Source organism: Phaseolus vulgaris, chromosome 10 (genome assembly GCF_051622355.1).
Source record: "Phaseolus vulgaris cultivar YP4 chromosome 10, ASM5162235v1, whole genome shotgun sequence".
NCBI classification, from domain to species: domain Eukaryota; kingdom Viridiplantae; phylum Streptophyta; class Magnoliopsida; order Fabales; family Fabaceae; genus Phaseolus; species Phaseolus vulgaris.
In genome coordinates this window covers 17,266,657-17,289,806 of record NC_143507.1, presented here as the reverse complement: position 1 = coordinate 17,289,806, position 23,150 = coordinate 17,266,657, and the positions used below count along the sequence as shown (strand labels likewise).

General features: G+C 51.3%; 1 protein-coding gene across 1 annotated transcript in view; it reads left to right on the top strand.

Annotated features, from left to right (window-relative positions):
• The first annotated feature begins 3,164 nt into the window (after nt 1–3,164).
• Nucleotides 3,165–23,150, top strand: part of LOC150024668 (uncharacterized) — a 34,561-nt gene continuing 14,575 nt past the window's right edge. Inside the window, exons 1-3 of the mRNA XM_090296082.1 lie at nt 3,165–3,240; nt 10,325–11,247; nt 11,307–11,836. Coding sequence (XP_090152208.1) covers nt 3,165–3,240; nt 10,325–11,247; nt 11,307–11,836 — 1,529 coding nt within the window. The remainder of the gene's footprint in view (nt 3,241–10,324; nt 11,248–11,306; nt 11,837–23,150) is intronic.

The following is a 23,150-nucleotide window of genomic DNA, read 5'->3' as shown; positions in this document are numbered from 1 at the left end:
GGGAGCGTGAGAGTCTGCGCATGTCTGCGCTTGGCTGCGCCTGTCTGTACCGGTACGGAGTGCTCTTTTGTCTGGACCGCACCCCTCTCAGATGGTGACACGGGGAGGCCTGCAACTCACATCTAACCACACACGTGTCACTTACTGGAAGGGCTCTAGCGCCTCTCTTTGTCTGCCTAAGCTACGCCCTTGCGGAGTAACTTAGGATGCTTCCCTTATCTGGGTAAATTGCACACTCTTAGGAGTGGGCGTCGGGTGTGGCTGGTCTAGGCACACTCACCGAACGTTACTCTCTGTGTAGGCGACTTACCCTTCTGGATGACACGCACGTAATGGGTTGAGGGAATCACCAATCACCGACTGGCTTACTAGTTCCCTCAGGCCACTCTCGTGCATGATTCCTTGAGGTGTGCTCATGCGAGGTCCATGCGTAACGCTCTCGCTGGGAACCTTAGTCCCAGTTTAACTGCGTGTAACACGAGACCCCGATGACAATACACCCGATGACTGATCAATGTTTATTCGCTACTCGCTTTCTGCCTCCAGGCGCGAGTCTGGGAACTGGTCTGCTGGTGGTCACTTGGTTACTGACCATCGATCACCTCTCTTGGCGATCGTCCCCCTACCTCTCTGCCACCTGGTCCACGTGTCACCCTGCGAGGGGTCCACGTGGTTCTCTGATGCTGACGTCATCGACTACCGATGACCGATCGGATCACAAGCCCCCCAGTCTCGAGTCGAGAACTCGTTCTCAGCGAAGAGACTAAGTGGTCGGGCCTTCAGTCCACGTGGCAAGTGGGGCCGCCTCACGTGCCACCTTACGTGCTGCTTCTTTAACGTTTGGACTCCCTCTCTTAATCTCGCGACACGTGGCCCCATCAACGGCCAGCGCTGTGCGTCGCTAGCGCTTCTTTCGTTCAAATTGGCGCGCCCTTCCACTGTTCCTTCATCTTCTTCATTTGACTCCCAGACTCTCTGCGAACTTCTCTTCTGCGCACCCATCTTTCTTCAAATTCTCTGTGATCCTAAACTCTTACGATCATTCAAAGGTATGGTTTTTCTTTTCCCTGGCCCCTTTTTGGTCATCTTTACCGATTGCATTTATCATTCTAGTTATCATGCATCCATCTTCCCTGTTTTTCTTCTTCTCAACCCGCGCTAGGGTTTTTCTCGTGTTTCCGCTTTAACTTCTGCCTCCCCTTCTTTCCCCTTTACCTGGGCATTTCTTCCTCATTCCCTCTCTCTGTTTTTCACCGAACCATCCATTACTCTCTCCCTTTCTATTTCTGACCCTTCGTTTTCCTCCATTGCAGCTATCTCTCGATGGCTCGCTTGAAGCAGACCGCTCGTGTCATTGCCTCTTCTTCTGGTGCACAGCCCTCCGCGAGTGCACCAGCTTCGCCACCGCCTGTTGTCACCTCATTCCATGACAACGCCAAGGTCTATGACTGGGCCCCTCTGGCGTTGCTATCTGAAACGTCCATCTTGCTACCTGAGGACCATCTTAACTCGCTTCTGAGCCACGACCCGGACGAACCCTCGTGTTCCATAGACAGGGAAAACGACTTCCACATCCGAGTCCGCATCCCTCCCCGAGGGATGCCCATTTGCGCTGACGACAGGGCCACCAATGGGGTGCCCTTCGTTTTTGTTTACTCCGCGATCTTCAAAAGGTTGAAGCTGCGACTCCCCTTCACCTTCTTCGAGAAAGAGCTGATGATGGAGTTGAACGTCGCGCCCTGCCAACTCCACCCCAACGCCTGGGCCTTCATCCGGGCGTTTCAGATCCTGTGCAACCACTTTGGGCACAACGCCTCGGTGGAGGTGTTCCTTTACTTCTTTGAGGCGAAGAAACCAGGGGATAGGTTTTGGGTCAGCCTGAACGGGGTTGCTGGACGAGTGCTTCTGGGCCTGTACCAGCAGTCCTTCAAAGACTGGAAGGGCAGATTTTATATGATATCCGCCACCCCACAAAGCCCTCATCTGCTCGAGGGGTACCCCCTCTACTGGGTTCCCCAGGTTCAATTTAAAAAACCCAAGGACCTCGAGACCATGGCCCCCTACGAGCGCGAGCTGTGTGGGCTGCTCCTGGGGGCTAAGTATGACTCCGCTCGCCTCATCAAGGATGAGTTTGATGTGGTTTCCCTGAAGAAATATATAGGTAGTTCTTTCTCTGCCGCCCCTTAGGACATTTATACCTCCTCATGCATGCTCTTATACTTTTCACCTTGCTTGCGTCTCTTAGCTGTCTAATTTTCCTCTTTCTTGCCTATGCAGATTCAATGTCAGGGAAAGATAGGAGGTTGGCGGTGTTGGAGCTCGCTAAACGCCGAGCGGCCAAAGGGACTGGCTCTTCCTCTTCCACCACTGAGCCAATCGAAGCCCCTCCGCTCTCGGTCGCGCCAGCCGAAGGCCCCGAGCAAGGGAAGAAAAGGAAAAGACTGGTGAAGGCTTCTTCGCTGGTACCTGCTGCTGCTGCTGCCTCAGTGGAAGAGGAAAGCTCAGGCTCCCCCCTCATTCACCGCCAGAGGAAGAAAGCAGTGGTTGAGGGGGTCTCATCTCTCCAGCCTGGAGGGATAGAGGTGGTAGAGGTAGAGGAAGGTTCACCACCTCCCTCTCCCTCTACTCGACCTGCCCCAGAGCCCGCATGCCCACCTTCTCCTGGCCAAAAATCGCCCCCAATCTCTCAACCGCCAACTTCCCCCCCAGCAGGCCAATCACCTGGTCCATCCGCTCACCCTGCTGGGGGTGTTTCTGCTCAAAACGAGTGTGCCCCGCCTCCAATAACAATCTCCACCGCCAATGCTGAACATGGTGGGTCTGGCTCGCGCCCAAGCAACACTGGAGCCAACCATGAGAACTTCAGCAGAGTTATCTCCATGGTGCGACAGCACATCAGCAATGGGGAGCTCGTCGACTGGAGCGAGGAGGAGATAGACGCACACCTTGCCAAGCAGGTGGTGCTCTCGCTGGAGTTCTCCACCCGGCATCGCAAGCAGAAAGCCCTGGAAAAAAGGGTGAAGGAACTTGAGCACGACAATGAGTCGCTGCACAGTGACCTTGAAGCCGCTCAGGGGTCTGTTGAGCTGATGCGAGGCATGGTGGAGAAGGCCAGGAGAGAGTACTTGCTGCAGGTCCAGGAGACCATCAAGATGGAGATCTTGATGGGGCAGACTGTTGGTCCTCTGGACTGCAAGGTGGCAGAGCTACAGGCTGAGAATTCTTCTTTGCTCGAACGGAGTCAGATGGTGGAGGAGTTACAGGCTGAGAACGCCTCCCTACGCCAACAGGATTCTCAGCGGGTGGACATGCTCAAGGCCGCCAAGGATGCAACTGCTGCTGCCGAAAAGATGCTTGAGGAGGCAGTGGGCAAGCTGTCTGAGGCTGCCTCCTCCCTTGCTACCCTTACCACGCAGAGGGATGCTGCAGAGGCTTCGAGGCGAAGTCTGGAGGCGGAGAAAGAGGACTTGATGAACGTGGGCGCCGATTCCCTCATTGATGGATTCGAGCTGGCGCTCGAGCAAGTCCGCTGCGTCCTCCCAGAACTGGACCTTGCGCAATTCAGCATTCATCACTCGGTGGTAGATGGAAAACTTAGGCCTCCTACTCCCTGAATCTCTTCCTTTTTGTAATTTTGACTTCTTCTGTACAAAGTTTCATCTTGTAACCTTATGTTTCTGCACTATTCAACTCTTTGTAACTGACAATTGTATGAACATCTCTGGTGATATACCTTGGTTTCAATTGCTCAATTTCTCTTTGTATTTTCTTTGGACTTCACTTATCTTTATGTGCGCGACTAACTGTTAGCTAGTTTAGGTTCAGCGCGATCTTGGGCTTTACCTTTCCTTTCGCACACGACTAAGTGTTAACCAGCTTGGGCTTAGCGCGATCTGCTTCTCTTACTCTTTGCGCACGACTAAGTGTTAACCAACTCAGGCTTAGCGCGATCTGCTTCTCTCGACTGGCTATTCCCTCAGCTTGGTGTTTAACAGTCCTCGTGCGCTGCTTTGTACTACTAGCCAGTTACCGACAACTCATCAGTGATCGCTCTTTAGTCCTTACTTAGCTTTCTCTGTCGCTCTAGCGCTAAGTGCATAAAGGACCTTGACATCGATCGCTCAAAGTGAGGCCTCGTCTTGGGAAAAGGAAGTGTTTCTCGCTAACCCCTTTCCCTTTCCCCGAGGTCATCACCCTTTGGCGAGTTGAGTCGCTCATTCCCTGCCTCACTCCTGGGGTGAGAAGGGTTTCGGACTAAGAATCTTACTGGGCCAATATTGGTGTATGCCAAGTGGGTAAGGACGTTTTGTCAAAACCTTTCCTTTCCCTCCCTTGGTCTTACTAGCACCCCTGGCTTTTCAAACCTTTAACTGCTTGCGCTCACACCTGGGGTGAGGAAGACTTAGATCGGTGCCAGTACTTGCGCCTAGGGCAAGTAGGGCCTAACCAATCACCTGCACTTGCACCTGGGGCAAGGAGGATTTTAACTTTAATACTTGAGCACGCTTTATATGCTGGAATTTTTCTTTAATTGGGTGGCCTCGTTAAAAACCCTCCTTAGGGAAAAGAGTGCCCCCTTGTCTGTTCAACCGTTTCCACCACGTACAAAGCATGTATCTTTTAGCGTGGGAATGCCATTACTGTACAATTTTAACTGAAATAAAATTTTAAATGGGTGGCGTTCCACGTTCTGGGGATTGCTCCTCCTTCCAAAGTCTCTAGGCGATAGGCTCCGTTCTCTAATGTCTCCACCACTCTGTACGGGCCTGTCCACTTCGGGGATAACTTATTCTGCATGTCATTCTGATGCGCCTTTCTCATCACCAGATCACCTTCCTGGAAGCGCCTGGGCCTCACTTTAGAGTTGTGCCTCCGCTCTACCCTTCTCTTCACGGCTTCAGCACTGACTCTGGCCTCCTCTCGCACTTCGTCTAGCAGATCTAGATTCACCTTACGCTCTTCATTGGACTCTTCAGCAACGAAGTTCAAGAATCTGGGGGAGCTTTCCTGTATCTCTACAGGAATCATGGCGTCTGTCCCATAGACAAGGCTGAAGGGTGTCTCATGGGTGCTGGACTGTGGGGTGGTGTGGTAAGACCACACAATTCTGGGGACCTCCTCTGCCCAGCCTCCTTTGGCCTTGTCTAGCCTTCGCTTCAGCCCCCTGAGCAGCACTCGATTTGCTGACTCCACCTGCCCATTTGTTTGTGGGTGCTCCACTGATGCGAAAACCTGTTGTATCTTTAGCTCTTCACACATCTTCCTCAACTGATGACTGGTGAACTGGGTGCCATTGTCGGAAACCAGCCTCTTGGGTATTCCGAAGCGGCAGACAATGTTCTTCCAGACGAAGTGTTCGACTTTCTGTGCGGTGATGTGTGCAACTGGCTCTGCCTCCACCCACTTAGTGAAATATTCGATGGCCACAACGAGGAACTTCATCTGCCTTGTCGCCAGGGGAAAAGGTCCTAGGATGTCAATCCCCCATGTATGGAATGGCCACGGGCTATGGATGGACCTCAACTCCTCAGGGGGTGCCTTGTGCCAATCTGCATGCAGCTGACATTGTTTGCATCGCTGAGCAAACCTTATGCAATCTTCCTTCAGCTTTGGCCAGTAGTACCCCGCGCGGAGTACTCTACTTGCCAAAGCGCGACCACCTACATGGCTTCCGCACACCCCCTCGTGCAGCTCAGACATGAGTCTGGTGCATTGCTCGCCGTGTACACAGATCTGCACAGGGTGAGAAAATCCAAATCTAAACAGGCTTCCATCTATGAGAGTAAACTTACTTGAACCCCTTTTTATTCTTTTTGCCTCTGCCAGATCGAGCGGGAGTACACCATCTTCTAAGTATAGCCGGTATGGCGTCATCCAGGTGTGGGGTTCCTTCTCCGCGTGGACCTCCATCGACTCACCGATCTTTGAGGGTCGCGATCTCACCCTCGGCGCTCTCAGCGTGTCTTGAGCCAACGACCGATGACCGATCGTTAGACGCTCCATTGACTTGTATACATGAAGCACCTGGTTGTCTGATACAAACGCGCGCGGCACCTTCAGGGTCTCCTGAATGACAGTCCTCTGCTTCCCCCCTTTGCCTGAGCTGGCCAGCTTGGCAAGCAGGTCTGCTCGGGCGTTCTGCTCTCTTGGTACATGCACTAACTCAAACTCGGCGAAAGACGTCTTCAGGAGCTGCACATACTCCAGGTAGGCTGCCATCTGGGGGTCCTTTGCTTGGAACTCCCCGGTAACCTGCCCGGTGACCAGTAACGAATCGCTCTTGGCCAGCAGATTTCTTGCTCCCATTTCCCTTGCTAGCAACATTCCCGCGATCAGGGCCTCGTACTCCGCCTGATTGTTGCTAGCTTTGAAGGCGAAACGGAGGGACTGCTCGATCAGTACTCCGTTTGGCCCTTCCAGGATGACCCCAGCGCCGCTTCCCTGCTGATTAGAGGAGCCATCCACCGATAACACCCATCGGAAATCTAGCCTTTCTGCAGGTGTCGCGATGGATGATAGCTCGACTACGAAGTCCGCGAACACCTGCCCCTTGATCGGTCCTCGGGGCTCGTACTGAATATCGAATTCCGACAATTCTACTGCCCACTTGACCATCCTTCCTGCCACATCAGGTTTCTTCAATACGTTCTGGATAGGCAGATCAGTCATCACCACCACTGTGAAGCTGTGGAAATAATGCCTGAGTCTTCTGACCGAGAATACCACCGCTAGAGCAGCCTTCTCGAGGGCCTGGTACCTGGTTTCAGGGCCTTGCAGCACCTTACTTACGAAGTAAACAGGCCTCTGGGCCTGGTCCTGCTCTTGCACCAGGACTGAACTGACTGCCCTCTCCGTAACAACAATGTATAGACGGAGAGGGATGCCTACCTGGGGCTTTCGCAAGACTGGTGGGCTTGCCAGATATCCCTTCAACTTAATGAAGGCCTCCTCGCACTCCTGCGTCCAGAGAAATCTGCTGTTGCGCTTGAGACACTGGAAGTATGGGTGACCTTTCTCCCCACCAGCAGACATAAACCGGGACAGTGCTGCCAAGCGACCGGTGAGCTGCTGCACCTCCTTCACCGTCGTTGGGCTCCTCATCGCCACGATCGCCGCACACTTCTCCGGGTTAGCTTCGATTCCTCGCTCTGTCAAGAGGAAACCCAAGAACCTCCCAGCCTCTACACCGAATATGCATTTCTCAGGGTTGAGCTTCAGCCTATACTTGGCAATGGTGGTGAATAGCTCTTCCAGATCAGCTGCATGATGCTTCTTCTCTTGGGACGTAACCACCATGTCATCTACATAGGCGTGTACGTTCCTTCCCAGCATGGGCGAGAGCACCCTATCCATGAGCCGCTGGTAGGTAGCCCCCGCATTCTTCAACCCAAATGGCATGACCTTGTAGCAGTAGCAAGACCGTTCCGTCATAAATGCGATCTTGCATTCGTCCATTGGGTGCATCCTGATCTGATTATACCCTAAGAAAGCGTCCAAGAAGCTGAGTAGCTTTCCCCCCGAGGCGCTATCGACTAAAGCATCTATATTGGGTAAGGGGTAAGAATCCTTGGGGCACGCCTTATTGAGGTCAGTGAAGTCCACGCACATTCTCCACTTGCCGCTTGCCTTCCGCACCAGTACCACATTCGCTAGCCACTCGGGGTACTGGATTTCTCTGATATGCCCTGCGACAAGGAGCTTCTGCGCTTCGTCGTGGATCACCTTCCTCTTCTCCTCGTTGAATTTCCTTCTTCTCTGCCGCACCGGTCGAACCATGGGGTCCATTGATAGGCGATGGCAGAGGAAGTCGGGGTCGATTCCTGGCATGTCGGATGATGACCATGCAAAGGCATTCATGTGCTTCTCAATCACACCCATGATCAGCCTTCGCTTTTCTTCAATGAGGGATCCCCCCAACTTGAATTTTCTTCCCCTGATGTCCACCTCGACCCATCCTTCAGCTGGGTGGGGCCTCCTCTCACTGGCAATGACCGCTCTCGCGATCCCTGACTCGCGAGGAGTGATCGTGCCTTCCTCCTCTTCCTCGACTTGGGCCACCTGGGAGCCCCCCACCGCAGCGTTCTCCGTCCTCTGAGCGCCTTGTGTCTCCCTGACCGCCAATCGCTCTTCGCGCACGCCTGGTGGTGGTTTTGTGGTGACATGGCACACACTTCTTTTTTGCTTCAAACTGTTCTCATAACAGCGTCTGAGCCCCCAGACAACATCATCTGGGTGTGGAATGCCGTCAGATGCGCCTCCGGGTCTTCTACCCCTTTGAACGACGCTTTTACCCCCACCAGGTTGGAAGGCACCATGGTTCCCATAATCTCAGGGGAGAATGGCATGGGAAATGCCCTTGGAGGTGAAGGCTGCCTAGACACCCTTTCGTCAACAACGTGCTCCCTCTGCGCCTGCAGCGTTCTTCTCAACTCTTCGTTGACACGATTCAGTTCGTCGTTCCTGCTTTGCGACGCAGCCAACTCCGTCTGCATCCTTTCTTGTTCGACTTTCGACGCTGCAGCGTTATCCTGCAGCGTGCGCACCATTTCCAGGACCTGCGTCATTGTCACAGCTCCTTCATCAGCAGATGGCGCAGGTGATGGTTGTCTGTTTCTAGGCATCTTCTCTATCAGAGAAACTGACAAAACTCTGGTGAGCTTTAAAACTGTGGTATATATGGGACAACGATTCACTCGGGCCCCACGGTGGGCGCCAAATGATCCTGCCGGCAACTTGAACGTGGGTGAATCGCTTCGTAACACTTTCTGCCCTGTCTTCGCGACTGCGTCTCCTGAAGAATCACCTTCTGAACTCTCTCTCTCAGATGGCTTCAAGATGTGACCTGCAAAATACACAGACGGCGCCTCTAGCGGCCGTTTGAACTCCGACGATCAAGTTAGTTCAACAGAACCACCAGAAACTGGAAACTTAGTAAAAATGTGTGTGTGAGAAAAACTTGCACTCTGTTTTTCCTCTATCCCCCCTCACTCTCCCTCTGATTCTGCCTTTTATCTCTCTTTCCCTGCTTCTGGGCATAACAGAATTCTGTTATGCTTTTCTGGCATGTGTCAGAACCCTGTCATGCTTTTCAGAGAAAGTGTACCTTCAGAATCAGCAATGGGGAGCGTGAGAGTCTGCGCATGTCTGCGCTTGGCTGCGCCTATCTGTACCTTTAGCGGTACGGAGTGCTCTTTTGTCTGGACCGCACCCCTCTCAGATGGTGACACGGGGAGGCCTGCAACTCACATCTAACCACACACGTGTCACTTACTGGAAGGGCTCTAGCGCCTCTCTTTGTCTGCCTAAGCTACGCCCTTGCGGAGTAACTTAGGATGCTTCCCTTATCTGGGTAAATTACACACTCTTAGGAGTGGGCGTCGGGTGTGGCTGGTCTAGGCACACTCACCGAACGTTACTCTCTGTGTAGGCGACTTACCCTTCTGGATGACACGCACGTAATGGGTTGAGGGAATCACCAATCACCGACTGGCTTACTAGTTCCCTCAGGCCACTCTCGTGCATGATTCCTTTAGGTGTGCTCATGCGAGGTCCATGCGTAACGCTCTCGCTGGGAACCTTAGTCCCAGTTTAACTGCGTGTAACACGAGACCCCGATGACAATACACCCGATGACTGATCAGTGTTTATTCGCTACTCGCGCTCTGCCTCCAGGCGCGAGTCTGGGAACTGGTCTGCTGGTGGTCACTTGGCTACTGACCACCGATCACCATTCTGGGTGATCTATCCCCCGACCTCTCTGCCGCCTGATCTGTCGGTGGTAACTTGGTTACTGACCATCGATCACCTCTCTTGGCGATCGTCCCCCTACCTCTCTGCCACCTGGTCCACGTGTCACCCTGCGAGGGGTCCACGTGGTTCTCTGATGCTGACGTCATCGACTACCGATGACCGATCGGATCAATCCTCACAGGTGTTAATATTACTGTCATATAGGTTTTTCTTCTTTTTATTTTTTGTTGGGTATTGGGCTTTTCAGGCTTTTTTTTTGTACTGCTAACTAGGGCCGAATTCTATTATCTGAATGTTCCTTTTTCTATTTTTCTCACACGCTTGTAAATACACAATTACACAATAATAATATCAGTTTGTTCTTCTGCATATGTGTGTGCTTCTGGATCCTAAATCGTCACCGCTTGTGCCTTTGCTTTTCACTGCAACTGTATCAGCTCCGATCACTCTTTTGAAAGTGGATATCGTATTATGGTATCAGAGCTCTATTGCGCACTCTGAATCTTGGTATGTTTCGCTTCGATTTCTTGTGTTCTTGATACTAATCTGGTTTCTCGTTTTTCCCCTTTTCCAGTCAAGGCCGAAAAATCTACAGCGCGACAACCTAGTTTTCTTTACCTTCACCCCAACGAAAACCCAGTCGTGCCTTTAGTCTCTCCGGTGTTGGACTCCACCAATTATCACTCATGGAGTAGGTCTGTGACGACAGCCTTAAGTGCAAAGAACAAGGTGGAATTCATCATGGATTCAAATCCTTGTCCAGACAAAGATGATCCTACGCATTTTGCCTGGAAAAGGTGCAACAATATGGTGGTATCGTGGTTAGTTCATTCTGTATCTACTCCCATTAGACAGAGTATCATCTGGATGGACATTGCTTTAGATATATGGAATGATTTGAAAATTAGGTTTTCACAAGGGGATCTATCTAGAATTTCTGATCTTCAATTAGAATTTTCATCTTTGAAACAAGGGGATTTATTTATTACTGAATTCTTCACTAAACTCAAAATTATTTGGGATGAACTGGAAAACTTTAGACCCAACCCCGTTTGTGTTTGTGCGACTAAGTGTTCGTGTTCTGTTTCCTCCACTATTAGTCAAAGAAAATATGAGGATCAGGCTATGCAGTTCCTTCGCGGTCTAAATGATCAATATCACAACATAAGGTCCCATGTTCTGCTTATGGAACCCATACCCCACATAACCAAAATCTTTTCCCTTGTGGCTCAACAAGAGCGTCACCTCTATAGTAATTTTCTAATTCCCACTTTGAATAATGTTAGTTCCAGTCGCAACATTCCTGTTATTTGTTCCTTTTGTGGAAAGAATGGTCATACTGAAAATGTTTGCTTCCGCAAAATTGGCTTCCCTAATCAAGAAAACAAGACCCACAAATCTGGAAAGAAAGTGTGTACCCACTGTAACAAAATTGGTCATACGGTAGATATCTGCTACAAAAAGCATGGTTACCCCCCGGGTACAAAACTTATAGTGGTAGAACTAGTGTTACTAATGTTCTGTTATCTAATGATGTTTTCTCTGAGCATGGCAAGAAAGAACAGGAAATTGGTGAATTTCGCCTCACTATGCAATATCAAGCCCTCTTTGAAATTCTCAAGCAAAACACAAATGGAACCGTGGCCAGCCAAGCACAAGTGAATCATTTGGGAACCCTCACCATGGAACCCTCGCACAAAACCGCTGCACAGTCTCCAACTGGTAACATTTATGCTTTAAATAAATTACACAATGCTAAGAACTACTGGCTTATAGATACAGGGGCGACTGATCATGTTTGCAATTCTTTGTCTGAATTTACCTCTTATGAAACCATTAAACCTATTAGGCTTAGCCTACCAAATGGCAGTTATGTATCTTCTACTATTTCTGGAACTGTTATCTTTAGTAGCAAATTGCATCTTACAAATGTCTTTTCTGTCCCTAAATTCGCTTTCAATCTTGTATCTGCTTCAAAATTAAGTCTTAATCTGAACTGCAGCTTAATTTTTTCCTCTGCTCATTGCCTTATACAGGACAATCAAACCAAAGAGAGGATTGGTCTAGTTGATATTAAAGTTGGCCTGTACATTTTTGAATCCACTAGTTTTAGAAATAATGCCATGCCTCATTGTATTTCTTCTTTCAATTGTATTGTTAAAGACATGAATCTCTGGCACTATAGAATGGGACATCTATCTAATGAAAGACTAAATGTTTTGAGAACTGTACCGTCCCGTATCCGGGCGTTGACAAAGTCAAGGTCAAAGTCAACGCCAGGAGTCAAAGTCAACACAAGGCGTCGCATAGGTGAAGAGACGCCAAGTACTAGCGTCGCCAAGGCGAGGCATCGCCTAGGTGAAGGCGTCGCCCAACCAGGGCGTCGCCAAGATCAAATATCATTAAGGCAAGGCAATCACAGTGCGGTTCCCCGATACCTATGGGTAGGAAAGACCATGGAGGGAGCGACGTCGTGGGAAGGCCTCAGGTCCCGATAATCCGGGGTAGTGATAAAGAGAAGAGAAAGGTGGCTTCAAGGCCATAGTGATAGCACCAGTGTAGGGCAGCCTGACTCGTGAAGTACCCCTGCCGCCCCAGAGACGCCTTTGGGACAGATACGACTCAAGGGGAGGGTCACGCCCAGGGTAGCCAGGTGCAGGGTACGAGAGGAAGGCAAATACGCTCTCAAAGTGAGTGACTAGATGATTGGGGGCATGAGTTGACACCCAAAAAGTCACCCCTTGAGCAGTAGCACTCCCAAGCAGGAGGACTCACACGTAGAAACGTCCCAGATGGGGTCATGGCGCTGTGAGGCCCTCCACGTGTACGACAGCCAGGTCAGAATAGAAACACCATTTAGTCAGGTACCAGGTAATTAAAGTCATTTAATACAGTTTCTGTTTCGAGCGTTTAAGGTACTATAAAGGCTCCCAAGTGTTTCAACGTCTTAAATGCGCTACGTTTTCTAATTAGACGCGTTAATTAAGTGCGTTACGTTTTATGATTAAAAGCGCTTTAAGGAGCTTTAAATACGCGAGGGGGGTCAACTCGATCGAAGAAAGAATCTCGGGTGAGCCGTGGGAGTCGGACCTCGTATTCACGAGAGGGGATCTCCGAGACGTGGTGCCGCACGACAATGACCCCGTGGTCATTTCAGTTGTCACAGCTGGGAGAAAGGTGCACAGAGTTCTTATCGACCAGGGAAGTTCAGCAGACGTCATGTTCTGGTCGACATTCAATAAGTTGCGGTTATCCCCCGACCTTTTGAGGCCCTACACAGGGTGCCTGTATGGGTTTGCGGACAACCAGGTGGAAGTCCGAGGCTACCTGGAGTTGAGGACTACGTTCACGGACGGAGAGGCCTCGCGTACCGAAAGCATCCGGTACTTGGTCGTGAACGCCAGCTCCGCTTACAACATCTTGTTGGGCAGGCCGGCGTTGAACCGGTTGAACGCAGTAGCCTCCACACGCCATATGAAGATGAAGCTGCCAGACCTCAGTGGCAAGGTGATAGTCATCAAGTCAGATCAGGAGGAGGCAAGGAAATGCTATGAGAACAACCTGAAAACGAAGAGAGGCGTGTTCATGGTGTATGAGCGTCCGCCGTGTGCAGACACGACGATGATTGAGGCGACGCCCGCTGCGTCGACGCCTAACGAGGTCGTACCCGCGAGGGCAACGCCAGAAACAGATGCACCCATGGAGGAAGGCCCTGGCGACGCGGTGCCCGTGGATGAGGCGGCGCCCGTCGAGGATGATAGCAGGGAACAACCGGCGGCTAACGCCGTGGAGAGGGAGATTGGCGGCAAAATGTTTAAGTTAGGAAGTTTGCTGAGCCCAGAAGAACAGGAAGGGGTGGCAGAAGTGATTTCGCGCCACCTGGATGCTTTCGCATGGTCCGCCTCGGATATGCCCAGTATCGACCCTGATTTCCTGTGTCATCACCTCAGCATGGATGCCACGGTCCGCCCCGTGCGCCAAAGAAGGAGAAAGTTTAACGAAGAGAGACAGCAGGTGGTAAAGGATGAAACGCAGAAGCTGTTGAGTGCTGGCCACATCAAGGAGATTCAATACCCCGAGTGGCTGGCCAACGTCGTCTTGGTGAAAAAGGCGAATGGGAAGTGGAGGATGTGCGTGCACTTCACGGACTTGAATAAGGCGTGCCCGAAGGACTCGTACCCACTGCCCAGCATCGACGCGTTGGTGGATAGTGCATCCGGCAACAAGGAGCTGAGCTTCCTGGACGCATTCTCAGGGTACAACCAGATCAAGATGCACCCGAGAGATGAGAGTAAAACTGCATTCATGACTGAGACTTGCAGTTACTGTTATAAGGTGATGCCTTTTGGGCTGAAAAACGCGGGCGCCACATACCAAAGGTTAATGGACAAGGTTCTGGCGTCCATGCTAGGGAGGAATGTGTACGCCTACGTAGATGACATGGTGGTGGCGTCGCAGGATAGGGCACAGCACACGGCAGACCTGGAGGAGTTGTTCGTCACAATATCCAAGTACCGCCTCAGGTTAAACCCTGAGAAGTGTGTCTTCGGGGTAGAGGCCGGTAAGTTCTTGGGTTTTATGCTCACAGAGAGGGGGATAGAAGCGAACCCCGACAAATGCGCAGCGATTATCGCCATGCGAAGCCCGACGACGGTAAAGGAAGTGCAATAGCTGACAGGGCGGATGGCGGCACTCTCAAGGTTTGTTTCCGCCGGGGGAGAGAAGGGGCACCCATATTTCCAGTGCCTCAAGAGAAATAGTCGCTTTGCATGGACAGACGAATGCGAAGCGGCTTTCATTAAGTTAAAGGAGTACCTGGCGACGCCACCGGTCCTCTGCAAACCGGTAACAGATGTGCCCCTCCGGCTATATTTTACGGTAACGGAGCGGGCTATCAGCTCTGTGTTAGTCCAGGAGCAGGACCAGAGTCAAAAGCCCATCTATTTCGTGAGCAAGGCATTACAAGGCGCTGAGACGAGATACCAGGCGCTGGAGAAGGCAGCGTTAGCAGTGGTGTTTTCAGTCAGGAGGCTCCGTCATTACTTCCACAGCTTGACGGTGGTAGTAATGACAAACCTCCCTATACAGAAGGTGCTGCAGAAGCCTGACGTGGCGAGAAGAATGGTGCGCTGGGCGGTGGAGCTGTCAGAATTCGACATTCAGTATGAGCCTAGAGGATCCATCAAAGGGTAGGTGTACGCAGATTTTATAGCGGAACTCTCACCCGGAGGTGAGCAAGAGGTGGAAGTGGGCTCGCAGTGGTTGCTCTCGGTTGATGGCTTTTCCAACCAACAAGAGAGTGGTGCGGGAATAGTCTTGGAGGGACCCAACGGCGTACTGATTGAGCAAACTCTGCGCTTCGCCTTCAAGGCAAGTAATAATCAGGCGAAATACGAAGCCCTGGTAGCAGGAATGCTCCTGGCCAAGGAGATGGGCGCGCAGAACCTCCTGGTGAAAAGCGATTCCCAGCTGATTACGGGGCAGGTGTCGGGTGAGTTCCAGGCGAAGGACCCACAGATGGCGGCGTATCTAAGATACGTCCAACTATTGAAGGGAGCATTTAACGCTTTTGAGCTGATACATGTCCCAAGGGAGCAGAATGCCAGAGCTGACCTGCTTGCCAAGCTGGCCAGCTCAGGCAAGGGGGGTAGGCAGAGGACAGTGATCCAAGAGACGCTCAAAGCTCCGCGTAAATTCGTGGAAGAAAACAAGGTGGATGTCCTCCAGATCTGTACATCAAGAGAGAGTCCAAGGAATCATCGCTCTTTGACCCAAGATACGCTGAAGACGCCCCGCATCAGCACGTACGCGGATATGCCTGAAGAAGGAAGGCAAATGCAGGTATGTGTCCTAGCCGAGGGAGACACCTGGATGACGCCATACAAACGGTACCTGGTGGATGGGGCTCTCCCAGTGGAGCCGGAAGAGGGTAAGATGGTCAAAAGAAATGCCGCAAGATATACTCTGGTGGATGGAGTGTTGTTTAGGCACGGGACCACTCACCCTATCCTAACGTGTGTAAGTGGCGAAGAGTGTACCAGGATAATGGCGGAGCTCCACGAAGGCATTTGCGGGAGCCACGTAGGGGGAAGGTCCTTAGCCTCCAAGGTGATACGTGCAGGGTTCTTCTGGCCAACATTAAAAGAGGACTACGCGCGACACGCCCAGCGCTGCAGGCAATGCCAAAAGCACGCTGACTGGCACAAGGCGCCGCCAGAAGAACTGCGATCCATATATAGCCCGTGGCCTTTTCATACATGGGGAATCGACATCCTGGGCCCGTTTCCACTGGCGATAAGGCAGATGAAGTATTTGATCATTGCCATCGAGTACTTCACCAAGTGGATAGAAGCAGAGCCCGTGGCACAGATTACTGCGCACAAGGTACAACACTTTGTGTGGAAGAACATTGTGTGCCGCTTTGGCGTACCTAGGCGCTTGATATCTGATAACGGGACCCAGTTTGCCAGTCAGCAGTTGAGAAATATGTGCGTTGAGATAGGTATCAAGCAAGTGTTCGCGTCAGTCGAACACCCCCAGACCAACGGGCAAGTGGAGTCAGCAAACAGAGTTTTGCTGAGGGGGCTAAAGAGAAGGTTAGAGAAGGCCAAAGGGGCGTGGGCGGAGGAAGTTCCAAGGATCGTATGGGCATACCACACCACACCCCAATCTTCTACCATGGAGACGCCTTTCAGTTTGGTGTACGGGTCGGACGCAATGATCCCGGTAGAAATACATGAAAGCTCACCACGTTTTCAAAACTTTGTGGTGGAGGAATCCAACGAAGAAAGGCGGGTAAACCTGGATCTACTAGACGAAGCCAGGGAAGAAGCCAGAATAAAAGCTGAAGCGGTGAAGAGAAGAGAAGGTAAAGCCGCGACAGTTTCAGATTGGCGACCTAGTTATGAGGAAAGCCCACCCATACGAGCTGGAGAATAAGCTGTCTCCCAAGTGGACTGGACCCTTCAGAGTTACCGAGGCTAAGGGCAACGGTTCATACAGCCTAGAGACCTTGGAAGGAGGTCCCATCCCGCGCAGTTGGAATGCAGCCAACTTGAAGTTTTAATTTAGTTGACTTATGTAAAGCAGCTATGTAATAGTCTTGTTAAAGGGGACGCTCTTTTTCCCTTTCCGGGGTTTTTTAATGAGGTCACCCAAATAAAAGAAAAAAAAAACAAGTTCGAGAAAAAAAAAACCGTGCCTTGGTTCTCAGTCTTTATCTTTCTCCGTTTGAAGTAGCGTGAGGCGTCGCTAGTAAAAGGGGCGTCGCCAAGAAAGAAGGCGTCGCCAAGAAAGAAGGCGTCGCCAAGAAGAAAGGCGTCGCCAAGAAGAAAGGTGTCGCCTGAGTGCAGGCGCCGCTAAGAAACATGACGGAGGAAAAACGCACAATATATGAGACGTATGCAAAGTAAAGCGGCGTTACAAAAACCAAGTATGGTATAGTAAAGTTGATGTTACAAGCAGTGTTCGATACAAATGGGAGTAATGCGAATAGGGCAAACATTACAACTCATACAAAAACACGAAAATAACCACTCTTCAGTGGCCATCGGAGTCAGCACGGGAAGAAGACGGAGCCCCGCTCTCAGTCCGCAGAGCTCGGGTAAGTCGCGTCCTCCGCTCTTGATTTATTTTCGAACCTACACCAAGGAAGATGAACGTGTCAGAGACACCATGAAACAAAACACACCCAGATAGAGAACGAAAAAGGCGGAAGTTTCTAGGGCAGTGACTCATACCTATATACTTCTCGAGGGTTCCAGCGTTGAACTCCAAACTGATCAAGGTGGCGGAGTCAAAACCTCCCGCCCCAGCGAGAATCCGGCAAACCACCTGGTCATTCGGGGCAAGCTTCTTGAAGGGTTTGGATTTGAGGGCCCTCGTCTCTCTCACCCAGTACAGTGGAAAACCATCCAGGGCGGAAGGAACGAGATCAGAGCAGCAGACCATGAAGAACCGGCCTTTCCACCCAGTAAATGAGTTTTGGAAGGGGGTCAGGAGAACTCTGCCAGGAACGTTATTGAGAGTTACCCAGAGGTTGTTCCTTTGCCTCTTCACCTCAAAGAAGTGAAGAAAGATGTCAACCGAGGGTGCACAACCCAGAAACCCGAAAAGGATGTCAAATGCCTTTACAAAAGCCCAGCTGTTGGGATATAACTGGGCCGGAGCGGCATTGATCTCCGTCAGCAGTTCCTTCTCAAACCTAGAGAAGGGCAGGCGCACGCCGATGGTTTTGAAAACCACCTGATAGAAGTAAAAGAAGGGGACCCCGTCATTGGCCCGTTCGTCTCCACATACCAGCTCCCCTAGAGTGCAAGGGAGCACAGCAATGTCGTCGTCATGCCTCCTCGCGAAGGCACGGTGATTATAGGAGCATGAATCCCCTTAGTGTTCCCTTATGGCCCTGGTGGAGAGTAAGCATGAGCATTCGTCAAGAAGCTCGCTCGAAGCCCAAGTATACAGGTCCTTGGGGTTGACCCTGGGGGGAGTAGCACGAGAAGACATTCTTGAACAGAATCAGGGAGGTTTGAAGTTTTGGCAAGGGTAAAACGCTGGTGGGAACGAACACTGGAAGAACTCTTCGCGAGAAGAGAAAGGGTGCAAGTAGGTTACGAAAAGCGCAGAAATGATGAGGACAGTTTCAAAGTTTTGAAGAATTAAATATTGCGGTTAGAGCGCCAAACGATGCAAATGGAAGTATTGCAGTTATAGCGCTAAACGACGCGAATGGATGCACCGCACGATCGAGCCACGTGGCAGAGGATGGAAGGATGGCCCTGGCACCACTGGTTAAACTCAGAAAACGTCGTATCGACTGAATGCCCAAGGGTACGATGCGTCGTCGAGAGTGGGTCAGGGGCACAGTAGGAGTCAGAACCAAGTCGAGTGACTGAACGTCCCATCAGCCATGCAAGAAGCGCCACGTGGATGGCACAGGCGAAACCTTGAGCTCTTCGCTATCCTCAGGCGTCGACCAGGGCCAAGGTCAAAGTCAATGCCAAGGTAAAGATAACGCCCAAGGCGACGCCAGCATGAGACGCCCGAGGCGTCGCCAGGAATGGTGCAAAGGGCAACACCAGCATGAGACGTTGCGGGCGTCGCCGACCCAAGTATCGGCAGTGCCGCCTCCCCGATACCCACAGGTAGGAAAGACTGCGGAGGGAGACGAAATCGCCAAACGCCAGCGAATCACTGGCAGGGTTGTTCCCCGATACCTTTGGGAAGGAAAGACCATGGAGGGAACGACCCCCCCCCCCCTTCCAGAGCACTCGGCAGTTTTAGACACCCTGGGACGATACGGTGTTGTTGTAGCAGGCCTCTCCTTAGGCGTGGGCGCTAGGCGCTAAGAATCAAGGGACGGATCGCTTTGGTGTTAGAGACGCCCCGTGGACGATACGGCCCCATCAGGCAAGCCTCTCCATGGGCGTGGGCATCAACGCGTGATCTTCCCCGGACACACAAGGCCGCCCAATGCAGTGAAAGAAACGGGTATAGTACAGGCAAAACAACCGAAGCACGCGAAGGCAAAGGACAAAAGTAAAATCACACAGGCGAAATTCCATATCGCAATGGCACGAAAGTAATCATGCAAAAACCCAAAGTTGTAACGAAAGTGCAGACAATTCAAAGAATTACAAGTTTATCAAAGAAGGTTAAAACAAGTGTAAAGGAATAAAGTGATGGTCAAGGATGGCGGTTCAATCGTCCAGTTCCAGGGGCACGACTCTTCCATCAACAATGTGGTGAGTGGAATCGCAGTTGGAAATGTCGATCCCCGGATTCATGCAGACAGCCTGGGCTAGAGCCTCCTGGAATCCCTCCTCGAAAGTGCCCGCCATGTCCTCGATTAGGGTCTTTTTGTCCTTCTCTAGCTCCTCAATGGTGGCGTCCCCATAAGCTACCTGCTTCTCCAAAGCCTCCTTCTCCACGCGGAGTCGGCTGACCTCGACCTGCAGTTTGTCGTAGTCAACCTGGAGAAGGCCCATGGCTTTGGCCTGGGTAGCCATTTCCCCCTCCATCCGCTCCATCTCGTCAGCTTGCTCACAGCAGCGGTCCTTCAAGTCCTTTTGAACTTCTTCGTAAGCTTCGACTATGTCTTGAAGGCTCGTTACCTGAACTTTGAGGGCGACTTCCCGAGCGTAGAAGTCGGCCTGGAGCTCCACCGCCTCTGCCAGTTGTTCCTCAGCCTCTGCTTTGGACTCTTGCGCCTGCTTCAGGGTGGTTTGGTAAGCTTCGTTTTGGCGTCCCAGAATCTTCTTTTCCTCCTCCAGGGAAGCTACCCTTGTTTCCAAGTCCTGGAGGGTTTGAGTTTGTAGAACAGCGTTTCTGGCCTGGGCGCGCCATTCAAGGGCCACTGCCAAGAAGGCCCTCAAGTAGAAAGGCATGCCCTCCTTCCTGTCGGAGCCCTCTGGCATTGTTCCACCACTGAAGCCCCTCATCAGATGCATAATTGGAGGAGGGATGGCGATAAAATCGGGGGCGGCAGCGACGGGGGCAGGAGAAGCAAAGACCTCTGTCGGTGGCGGAGGTGGAGCAGACTCGGCGCCTTCGCCTATATCCTCTTGGACGGTTGTGGGGGGAAGGGAAGTAGCGCTGGGAGGGTTGTCCCTGAAAGAATCCTCTTCCTGGGGCGACGCCGCCGGTAGGAGGGGAACCCTTGCTGATTTCCTCCTCTTGAAGGGTGCCACGCCATCCGAGTCTTCATCGTCGGATATGATCTCCAAGACCTGTTTCCCTTTGTCGAGGGGGGTTGGAGCCGGCGATAAGGCCACGGCCAGAGGAACGGCGGCAATGGGCAGAGGAGAGCCGGGAGTCTGAAGCGCCTCAGGGCTATGTGGGGACGATGAAGATGAGCCTAGTGGAGCTTCAGTAGGGGTCGGTGGTGGCAGAGGCAGGGTTGATGGGGGGTTCGGGTCAGCAGCAGGGGCGGAAGAGGCGCCCGCTTTGGCAGCACGAGCGTCCTTTATCGCTTTCGCCAGCATCATCCTTTTGGAGGCGCCCATCACCGATCCTACATCCAAATAAACCAAGCAGCAAAAGTCAAAGCCAAAGCAATTATGCAAAATCACAAAGCGCTTAGAAACGTGAGACGCGAATCACATGGTACAATGGAAAACAGGTGAAAGAGGCCAGAGGAACAAACATCTGGTAGCAAGGTACAGATAACAAAAGATGGTAAGGGGAGGGTCTCCCTACCAAAATATGTGGTCAAGGCGTGAGCGTTGTATTCGCTCGCGATAAGCTTCAATGTATCGAAGACGATCCCCAGGCCAGCCAAGGCCTTGCATACCTCCCTGTCAGCAGGGGATAGCTCATCCAAGGCTTTGGCCCTGAGCAGCTTAGGGTGCTCCGTCCAGTACAGGGGAAAGCCGTCTAAGGCTGTGGGGTCGTGCTTGGCGCTGCACACCCTGAAGAATTTTCCTTTCCAGTTTTTATAGGAGTTCTGGAAGAGGGAGAGGATGATCCTGTCCGCGATCCCGGAGAAGCTTACCCAAAAGCTTTTCCCCTGTGTCTTCACTTCGAAGAAATGCAAGAAAACATCCACGGAAGGAAGGATGCCCAGGTGCCCGCAGAGAATTTGAAAACCCCTTACAAATGCCCAGCTGTTGGGATGGAGCTGGGCGGGGACTGTGTTAATCTCGGTGAGGAGTTCCCTCTCAAAGGGCGTGAATGGGTGGCGCACCCCGACGCGTTTAAACACCGTCTGGTACATGAAGAAGAAGGAAATACCCTTTCTAGGTCTGTCATCCACACACACAGGTTCCCCCGGTCGGCCGGGACGAACGGAGATGTGCGCGTCATGTGCGCGGCAGAAAGCATTAAAGTTATACAAGTGGGGATCCCCACGATGATTCTCCAGGTCCTGAAAGGATGTCAGGCTGGTGCACTTGTTCAAAATCTCGTCGAGGGCCCATGTATAGAAGGCTTTATAATTGGACTTGGGGTTCTTGGGGGGAGAACCAGACTGGGAGTTCGGGCGCGTCATGGTGTGAATAAATAGCTGGAGAAAGAAAAAGGAAAAAGGTTTTTAACAAAGTGATGCCAAGACAGAAAAGGGGGTAAAACCCCAGGAAATACCACCCACGCGAGAAAACCCAGAAAGAAGGAGAAGGGAACAGAGAAGAAAGGAGAAGCGAAAGAACACAGTAATGCATAAACGTAAACAGTCCTAGGCAGTTCAATAAACTATGCAATGCGATGAAGGAGAAGAGTCGGGATGTGCAAAAATCATACCTTTGTTGTCGAAGTAAGGGAGGAAGGAGAGCACGAAGGAAAGAGCAGGAGTTGCAGGGAAAGGGTTTGAAGACGATGAACAGTGCGGAGATGCAGAGAGAATGGATGTAACAGTGGTGTGAGCGCGGGGTTTGGGGTAACTTGAACGTTACATTTGCAACCCAAGAGGCGCCAATCAGGAGCCGTGAGATCGTGCCGCGTGTCAAAGGATTAAGCGCCCAATGGGAGCGCAAGAGACCCTAGAGGCTGGCCGTGTGATGAGCCACGTGGCGCACGATTAAGCGTAGCCCCAAAAGGTGTTATTTTCCCCGCTTCAGAGGATGTCCAATCAGCCATTAAGAGCACCCCTATGGTTCAGAGAGTGTCACGTCAATAATTCGAGAATTGTTGAGTCATCAGGGAATGACACGTCGCCTCACTATGCAATATCAAGCCCTCTTTGAAATTCTCAAGCAAAACATAAATGGAACCGTGGCCAGCCAAGCACAAGTGAATCATTTGGGAACCCTCACCATGGAACCCTCACACAAAGCCGCTGCACAGTCTCCAACTGGTAACATTTATGCTTTAAATAAATTACACAATGCTAAGAACTACTGGCTTATAGATACAGGGGCTACTGATCATGTTTGCAATTCTTTGTCTGAATTTACCTCTTATGAAACCATTAAACCTATTAGGCTTAGCCTACCAAATGGCAGTTATGTATCTTCTACTATTTCTGGAACTGTTATCTTTAGTAGCAAATTGCATCTTACAAATGTCTTTTCTGTCCCTAAATTCGCTTTCAATCTTGTATCTGCTTCAAAATTAAGTCTTAATCTGAACTGCAGCTTAATTTTTTCCTCTGCTCATTGCCTTATACAGGACAATCAAACCAAAGAGAGGATTGGTTTAGTTGATATTAAAGTTGGCCTGTACATTTTTGAATCCACTAGTTTTAGAAATAATGCCATGCCTCATTGTATTTCTTCTTTCAATTGTATTGTTAAAGACATGAATCTCTGGCACTATAGAATGGGACATCTATCTAATGAAAGACTAAATGTTTTGAGAACTGTACCGTCCCGTATCCGGGCGTTGACAAAGTCAAGGTCAAAGTCAACGCCAGGAGTCAAAGTCAACACAAGGCGTCGCATAGGTGAAGAGACGCCAAGTACTAGCGT